The sequence below is a fragment of the Kryptolebias marmoratus genome, linkage group LG6, assembly GCF_001649575.2.
Source record: "Kryptolebias marmoratus isolate JLee-2015 linkage group LG6, ASM164957v2, whole genome shotgun sequence".
Taxonomy (NCBI): domain Eukaryota; kingdom Metazoa; phylum Chordata; class Actinopteri; order Cyprinodontiformes; family Rivulidae; genus Kryptolebias; species Kryptolebias marmoratus.
In genome coordinates this window covers 2,932,894-2,941,936 of record NC_051435.1, presented here as the reverse complement: position 1 = coordinate 2,941,936, position 9,043 = coordinate 2,932,894, and the positions used below count along the sequence as shown (strand labels likewise).

General features: G+C 44.8%; 1 protein-coding gene across 3 annotated transcripts in view; it reads left to right on the top strand.

Moving 5' to 3' along the window:
- Window positions 1-9,043, top strand: part of slc4a3 (solute carrier family 4 member 3) — a 40,263-nt gene that overhangs the window by 1,686 nt on the left and 29,534 nt on the right. Inside the window, exons 2-5 of one of the 3 annotated variants that reach the window (XM_037976165.1) lie at window positions 762-2,231; window positions 3,029-3,279; window positions 3,384-3,589; window positions 5,048-5,274. In XM_037976165.1, coding sequence (XP_037832093.1) covers window positions 2,198-2,231; window positions 3,029-3,279; window positions 3,384-3,589; window positions 5,048-5,274 — 718 coding nt within the window. In that variant the 5' untranslated portion in view covers window positions 762-2,197. Of the gene's footprint in view, window positions 1-761; window positions 2,232-3,028; window positions 3,280-3,383; window positions 3,590-5,047; window positions 5,275-9,043 lie in introns of those variants that run through there. The other 2 variants (XM_017435414.3, XM_025010401.2) reach the window with 2 other exon arrangements.

Genomic DNA, 9,043 nt, shown 5'->3' with positions numbered 1-9,043 from the left:
ACAAACACTTTGTGTCTGCAAAACATGTGAGGAGAGCTGCAGACCAGGGACAATCCAGAAATGCTCATGAATGTCAGTTTAGAAGCTATCAAAGTTCTCAAATAAAGCACCTTTTGAGAATGTCAATGTTTGTTGGGAATTATCTTACAAAACTAGGAAGTATTTATGGTTTATATATTAAAATTTATGGTTGTTTATTGATTTTAGTAAAAAAAAAAATTACAACTTTTAGGAAAATGCCCCGCGAAATCAGGCATTTTAGCCGCAACAATCACAAAAAATGCCCGTGAAATCCTGGAGGGATTGTTTAGTAATGTTGACAGTTCAATAAAATAGTAAAAAACCTTTTTAGCATGAGAGTATTTGGTGTAATAATCAGTTTTTGTGCTGCTCTGTTTAAGGCGGTGTTATTGTTCATCAGCCCTGTCTAATGAAGTAAAACAGAGTGAAACGCTTTGCTGTAGTTGAGCAGCTGGCGTCTTCAACACAAGCGCAGTCATGTGATCTGTCATTATTGGGGTTGTGCGTTAGGCAGGAAGTGGGACTGTGACATCGTTGTTTCCCAAAGGTTGTGTTTAGGCTGTCCAGGCGAGAACATAATGGTGGTGTTTAAGGATTTTCTCTCTCTGGAATCTGCCGTTTCTGTGCAGACGCAGGGCTGAGACATTTAAAACCTTTGTGTATCCACAAAATGCAGCTGCTGGAGCTTAAACATATAAAAACTGAAAAATGCATAAGGATTCGTCTCCTTTGCTTCGAAGCCACGACCATCACCTTCCTGATCCACCTGTGGGCGATGGAAGGGTCAGATCCACCTGTACTGACAGCCAGAATCACCTCTCAGTACCACCAAGCAAGAGACATCATGAAGACCAAGGAGCCAAAGATAACCCTGATGGAGCTGGAGGAGCTGGAGGAGCTGGAGGAGCTGGAGGAGCTGGAGGAGCTGGAGGAGCTGGAGGAGCTGGAGGAGCTGGGCTTCATGCAGGAGCGGACAGGAAACAAGGAAAATCAGGAGGATGTTTTGGATAAAGGATGAATTGTTTCTCCTCAGATACAGAAGCTCAGAGATGCTGAATCCCTGTGTTGTTTACTGCTCAGACGGCAAACCCCCCACCTGGACCGGGGGTTACCCACCTCCTGTGTCTCCGCTCCAACTGACTTCAAAAGCTCACATGAAAGAATTTATTTATTTATTTATTTGTTTGTTGTTGTTGTTGTGTGCAGAAAGCTTGGACGGGGAACCAGGAGAAGTCTGAAACGATTAAACTCACTTTCATCACATCGGGTCCATTAGACTCGGGGTTGAACCCTGAAGAACAGCTTTTTAGAGCAAATTAAGCTAATTGGTTTCTTGTTACTGCCCCTCCCACCACCTCCACCAGGGGAAACCAGGCTGTCGCTGCTCGCTGGTTTTAAACCCCTTCCTTTTCTGTCTCTCTGCCGTTTTTGACCTTGTCTTCTGCTGGCAGGTAGCAGAGATCATTAAACGCATCCCGTCCCCTCGTCCCTCTGGTAATTAGGAAGTAATGGAGCTCCGGCTCGGAGAAATCTGAGCCCGCTGAGCTGGAGCCAGAGTACTCAACCTCGCCAGCAACAATCTGAGGAAGAGGAGGCAGCACGTCCCGGTGGTGCTAAGGCATCAGAGGATCCAAACGACTGAGGCAGGACGCTCCCATCAGCCCTGTCTGTCTCCAGGGGACGTCCAGTGCATTATATTTTTGCTGCTTAGCACTTTGTTGTATTGATTAGATGTCCTCACTACATGTAGTATACAGAGAGTATGAGTCTAGACCTGCTGCAGTCCTGGAGAAAAAATACTACCATGTTTTGTTAGGGTATCCGTGGACCGGATGTGGCTCTTTTAATAATTAATTTGGCCCTAGCAAAGCTGCCAGAATTCCAAATGACATGCTTAGATGTCAAAAAGGTGCTGGAGAAAAGGCAAAGAGGAAGATGTCCTTCCAGTGATGACTTCCTGGGAGTTTCATCAGGTGATTGCAGGCGATAATACGGATTAATAACGCTCCAGCGTTTTTATTTGAATTCTCTCCAGGTGAAGGTGGAGGAAGAAGATGAGGATGCATCTGCGGAGGAACAGGAGGAAGAGGAGGAGGAAGAGAACTGGGAGAAGGCCCTGTCCGTGGAGCGTTTCAGAGACATCATCGGTGATTCTGGTTCCACCAACGGGGACAGGATGGGCCGCCACTACACCGAGAAAGACTTTGAGTGTAAGAACAGCGTGAAGACGATTTTCATAAATCCACAGGTAAAGGTGGCGTCTCACCGGGCTGCGAGTGCCCGGTGAATGTCTCCTGAATGTCTTACAACTTTCACAGCTTTTACTCTAAACTATGATGAGAAATACTACCTGTCCTGTTGTCTTGTGCTGTAACTCAGCCCGTTTGGACAATTAGGACAGGTATTATTTTAAGGCTGTAAACTTAAACACCTGATTGTTTTTCATTATTTGAATCCAAGTAAATAAAAACATGCTTGTGTGTTTACATACACGCGTCTATAAGCTGATTTCAACCTTCCTAGTTGTAGTCATGTTAGGAGGTCAGATGATAATCTGTCTAAACCAGGGGTGTCAAACTCCAGGCATCACAGCTCCGCTGTCCTGCAGGTTTTAGGTTTTTCTGCTCCAACACACCTGATTCAAATGGGTTAATCACCTCCTCACGGAATCATCGAGTCGTCCACGAGTCGTCCGTTTAATCAGGTGTTTTAAAGCAGGAAGACGTCTAAAACATGCAGGAGATCAGCCCCGAGGAGCGGGGTTCGACACATGTGTGGAATTAGAGAGATTAGCAGATGGAGATTACAGCAGCTGAGATTAGATAGAGCTGCTTTGTTTTCATGTCCTCTAAAATCAGTGTTTTGTGTTAATTAAAATGTAAACTTTTTGTTTTGTTGTGTCTTTTAACGTCCTCAGAGAAACACTGACAGGAAGTAGCAGCGCCACTTTGATATAAGTGAAAATGTAAAGTTTTTTAGTTTTGATTTTGTTTGTTTTTGTGAACAGATCACAGACACACGTTCCACCACACGCACCACCCGCTGTCCACCCACCTGCCCGTCTCCCAGCGCCTGCGCAAGAGAGTGCACAGCGCCGACAGACGCCGCAAAAAGAAACGGAAGAAAAAAAAGACCTCGCTGCCGCCCTCCGACGTCACGCCCACCATACAGGAGGTAGACGAGGAGGAGGCGGAGTCTGAGTCAGAGCGACGCGGGGCGGCTGCCACGCCCACAGAGCTGCTGCGCCATCAGCCGCAGGTAAAATGATGCAGAGGGATCAGACGACTTTGGTTTGGTGGTGGCGGCTGCAGGTGGGTCGGGCCCTCTTCGTCTCCTCGCACTGATCTTCCTCTTCCTCTCAGTTTAGCTTTGGGAGCCAAGGAGACTTGGAGGAACCCCCTCGACTTGCAACCGTCCGCCTGGAAAATGAAGAACACCCGCTGGCCATGAAAGCATCGCTCACCCTGATCGGAGAGGCAGCTCGTAACGGGAGACTTCCTGTTCCTGTTTCCGTTCCTCTTCCTCTTCCTGGGCAGAAGGAGGAGGAAGGAGAACCAATGAGCAACAGGTTGGACTGTTTTTCTTCAAAAATTGTGAAATCACGTTGAATAGTTTTTGTTTGCACACATTATTTTACTTCTGAAAGCCAGCTGTGGTGATGTGGAAACACAGCTGTTTTTGGTTCTGCTGATCTGAATGAAAAGAGCTTGTCAGTTTCCTGCTGAGCTTCCTGTTTCACTCGTTACGACAGATGTTGCTCCAGGAGGACAAACTTCACACGTTCTGCTGGATAGGATGGACAGAATAATGTGCATCTGAAGTCATTTCTAAGAAGCATCTAAGCAGCAACCTCAGTTTTTGTCTCTTTTAGGGTAATAAATAAATAAATAAAATGAAATCAGTGTTTTATCAGGGAATGCACATCCAGGATTTATTTAGAAAAGCCCTGACTTATTGCTATTTTTTCTGTTTGCCAAGGCGGCCATCTTGAATCGAGCTGACTCCAAAAGTTAAATCAGTTGCAAACGTATATCCTGTAATTACGTCGATTGTTTCAGTGAAATCTATCCAGTGGTTCATGAGATATTTTGCTAACAGATAAACAAGAACATGCATGCACAGACACAGGCGGGTTACATGATTGCCCACCCTTTTATTCCAGCAGGGAAGACTTATAAGTCTGGTGTTGCTTTTATTAAGCAGATCTGGCAACCCTGGAGCCCACTGGCAACACATGCAGTCCGCAGGATTATGTTGCCATGGTTACCTGCACTGGAATATGCCCACTGGTCTCCAAATACTCGAAATCCCACGAGACAAAATTAATTCTTCGTATTTAGCAAGCAGTTGTGCGCCTGACAGAAATGAGAACTTAATGAGTTTTAATAAAAACACGCAGATTTAATGTTGCCATTATAAAACCGCTCATTTTCTGAGCTGCAGACATAAAACAATCGGAGCAGACTTTTTGTTTCTTATTGCTTCTGTTGAAAATCATCGTTAATGACCCATAAATTCAGGTAAAGACTGAATCCTGCAGGTTAAAAAGGCCCAGCTGGGTGGCTAAAATGCATCAGAATATGAATAATTTGCCGATTGCTTTTGAATTATGCATGCAGTTTGCTGCCAGGAGGTCAGGGGCTCCATGGTGATTCAGTTATTTGACTGTGTTGATGCCCGGCTGGATAACGAGGCAGAAACCACAGCCATGCCTGTGCGGTGCAGAGTTGTGTTGCCTGAGGATGACTCAGAGGTTTGGTGAGGAGAGCCAGCCTGGTGTTTGGGCGCCATCTGCTGGTCGTGTGTCAGCATTGCAACCAAAAGTCAAAGAAATGGAAGAGTAATAAGTAAAGTTAAAGTTTACAGCAAATATCTTCATACAATATGAAGTGAGTTGCACAGTTTTTAAAGGTTCCTGTGCTGTTCAGATCTTAAAGTCATAAAAGTATAGATAAATTAAAAAGAAATGAGATTTTTAATAAAAAAGGAGGTTATTTTTAATGTCCATCTTTGGTTTTTTTGTCAGTGCTTCCTCGGGATCAGACCCCTCAAGCTCAGCCACAGTCTGCGGCTGGTTCCACAGGAAGCCCGTCCACCACCGCCTCCCGGGCGCCCAGCGCAGCAACTACGACCTGCGGGATCGGATCTGCATCGGCAGCATGACCGCTCTGGAGACCGCCGTCTACCAGCAGGTGCCCACCGACGAGGCCGAGGCCCAGATGTTGGTCAGCGCTGACCTAGACGACATGAAAAGTAAGAAAATGCTGCAGAATAAAGAGCATTTAGGTCCATGACCGGAATACCTTTTTTAATCTGCCTTTTAAAAGCTCATCATTTCATAACAAAGATGGAATGTCAGATATTTCTGTCAGGATAATCACTTTTTTTCAGGTCAAACATTTTGCTTCAGCTATTATAATAAGAAAATAATAAATCTGGCATCCTGAAGACATTGTCATCAAACTGTCAAACTCATAATTAAGACATTTCCTTTCTATCCTGAGGTTATTTTCCTTGTTTATTATGTCGTGATGCTACCCGGTACAAATGTATTTCTGCTGCTTTAATTAGCTCAGTAAATATTTACCGAGGTGCTCCAAAATACCTAACAAAACAAAGTGAAACACAAATAAAATGAACTAAAATGAGTAAAAATCACTCAAGGAGAAACTAAAACACAATAATTAAGTGACTGGAACTGATGAAGACTTTCAAACCTGTAGATTTATTATAAATATATTGATTTAAGTTATAAAACATCCCAGCTCCATGCTTTTGTTGGGCAGCTTCTGCGCCCTCTACTGGCTGATGAAGGTATTACTGGTGGTTGTGCCAGTTTATACAACCATCCATCATTTTCTTTACCTGCTTTTTCCCTTCTGGCTCTCTACAACCTAGGAAATTATTTAAATATTTAGAAGTTCAAATCTTTTTTTATTGACATCTGCTATCATGTTCCACAGACTTTCCTCCGATAAAGCATCACATAAACCCATCAAATGACTCATTCAGTGCCAGGAAAACTTCAGAGTTGTTTCAGACACGAGACTTTTCCCATCCAAAGCATTAATTATAATAACTTTTTTTATAAATTTTTATATTTTTGAGCCTTTAAATGCTTGCATATAGTTAAGAAACATCAGCAGCTTTAAACTAAAGCAGTTTTATCTCTGCAGCTGAGACTTGTCGGATGTTTTAATGGATAAAATAACTCCTTTCATCTTCGAGTTAAAGAGTTGTCGTGTTTCAGCAGAAAGCTGCCCAAAGTTTGATGTTGTTTCAGAGGAAAATCTCAGGTGTTCAGCTCTCGTTTAAGCAGCAAATCAGTCCTGTGTGGTCGGAGAAAAACACTCTTTAATTAACAGCGGCTGCAGTCAATTCCCCTTGAATAGCGACCCTGCCTCTGGCCTTTTCATCGACCGTTTAGGAGCCATCTGGTCACAGAAAAACACGACAGTGGAGCCATGACCAGGCTTTGAAACACACGCTAGCAGGTGAAGGGCGAGCGGACGTTTGGTGTGGTAGTAGCTGAGAGTCCTCCCCAATCACATACTATAACACAGTCCATCCTGCCAACACTTATCGATGTCTTCAAATTGTCTTTTAGCTGAATTCTTTGTTCGTCAAACGCAGTTTCTCTGGTTAAATCAAGTCAGGTGTAACACTGGAGCCTCTCAGAGGTCCAGTTCACCTGCTGTGGACGAGTCAGATCCAAACACCTCCGGGGGGGGATGGATGGATGGTTGCCATGGAGACGCAGTAACTGTAACGATGCTGCTCCTCTGCCGAGCAAAGACACAGAGCGGACGCTTCACCAGTTTGTGTTATTTAGCTCTTATGAGTGTTTTCTGGTTTTAATCCTCCTTCGAAGCTCAGCCGTCTCGTGTTTTTCAGGGACGTCGTGGCAGCACATTGGAAACCAGGGCCCCCGACCTGCCCTGATCCGATCCCGTTGTCTTTGCTTTTCCAGCAGCTACCGTGATCAATAAACCGTGCTCGTCATTAAAAACAGGCGGCACCAAATCCAGCTGATCAGCTTGCCTCTCAGTGGAACAACAACTCTTATCGATACTTCCTTTTAGAGTTTCAGCTGAAGCAAATGTTTCTGTTTGAGGATTCAGCTGGTGCAGCTCCAACTTTCCTGCCATTGGAACCTGGATTTCCTTTTAACACGTTATTTTACTGTCTGTTGCAAACAGCTCATTTCCAGAAGTTAACGCTCTCTGAACTCGTAGTTTAGAGTTAATTTGTTGCCTGTTTGCGGCTGAAAACTTGCATCAGTTGGTTGCTTTTGCACAGCCGGCACAGGGAGTAACGTCTTCAACCCAAAGAGAGCGACGGCGCTGAAGTGCTGGGAGCCGTGGATGAGCAGTGCGTCTGTCCGTAGAGAGGTGGACAGGAGGAGACACCCGCGGTGGAGATGACAGACATGGCAGGACAGGAGAACCAAGGACATGGGTCTTCTGAGAAGATGCTGACTGACAACCACGGAGCGGATCGTCGGTGCAGCGTCCAGAGGGCGGCGGGCGGCGCTCTGCAGCACCAAGGCTCGCTTTCAAACGCGGACGGCTTTGAGGACTTTGAAGAGTTTGTTTTGGATTTTGATGACTATGATTTGCTCGAGTCGATCCACAGTCAGCTGGGGTCTCCGCTGGAACCCATCCGTAAGTTGTGCTTGGATGATCCGGGTTATAACTTAATCCCAGAAGACATCATGATTCTTGCCTAAGATAAAAAGATAAACTAGGATGTTATAGTTTTAAATAAAGACCTTGAACAAGCTATTAGTGCTCAGAGTGTTGGCGAGGACTCTCAGCTTATGTGTTTGTAGCTCAATACCTGCAAAATTCTCTCATTTGTCACCATTTCAGTGTTTGCTCAGGTCAACTAGCTGTGGCGACCATCTTGAATCAGGTTAACTTAAAACATGAATCAGTTTTGTTGAACTCTCGCTGGTTCTTCAGATATTTTACTGAAAGACAAACAAACAAATTCAGGTCATTACATTGTCAAAGGGCAGATTTCTTGCACGTTTCACCACAGGCTAATCGTTTTTGCAGCATCTTGTTGCATACACGGAAGCATTGTCCAGAAGTTGAGGTGTTCATGGTTCTCCACAACCTCCGTCTCATTCCTGAGGACAGAAATAGTGTTTGGTGTACTCCTGGTCTTCAACAAAGTGGTCCACTGGCTCCGGCACTGACACAACCTCCATAACCGCAGGTTTATCTGAGTGTTTCTGCAGATAACAGAAGGTTGAGGTTGAGGTTGACCGATATGGTCAACCTATGGTAAACCTCAGCCAGGAGTCAAACCTGCGACCTTCTTGCTGTTAAACAGCAGTTCTGACAAACTGCCCCACTGTAAAATCCCACAATTGATGTCTGATATTTGCTACAGCCTCTATTTTAAGTAACGCCGACCACGTCATGCTCCTGAAGTTCTGGTGCAATCCAATTTACGTCAGTGAGCTTTTTATTAATGATCAGTTACAGGAAGTCGCTTGTTTCCATTCAGTGAAAATAAGTAAGTCTCATTCACGGAGCGCAACGTTGCCCACAATATTGAATGAATTGACGTGGAGCTGCACTGATGCTGTTTTCCCACTTTTCCATTGATCCGGTGGCACCCATTTCAGCTTCGGGGTCAGCTCCAGCTGGAGTGGAAACACATTTCATCGACAAACGCTGCGTGACTCTTCTTTCTCAGACCTACTTTTATAAACATGGAATTAAAATTAAACTGACTCTCTACCTGCTAATAAGTCTGGTAGGAGCTCAAACACCTGTCGGGTTACAAAACGATGCATCAGATTCTTTTACCGAGAAACAAAAATGGCTCTTTTATAGTTGATGAAAGTGTCGTAGTTCATGAAGCTACTGGCTTAAAGTTTTGGTGTTTCATCCATCCATCCATCCATCCATCCACCCATCCGTCCATCCATCCATCCAACCACCCGTCCGTCCGTCCATCCGTCCGTCCATCCGTCCATCCATCCATCCATCCATCCATCCGTCCGTCC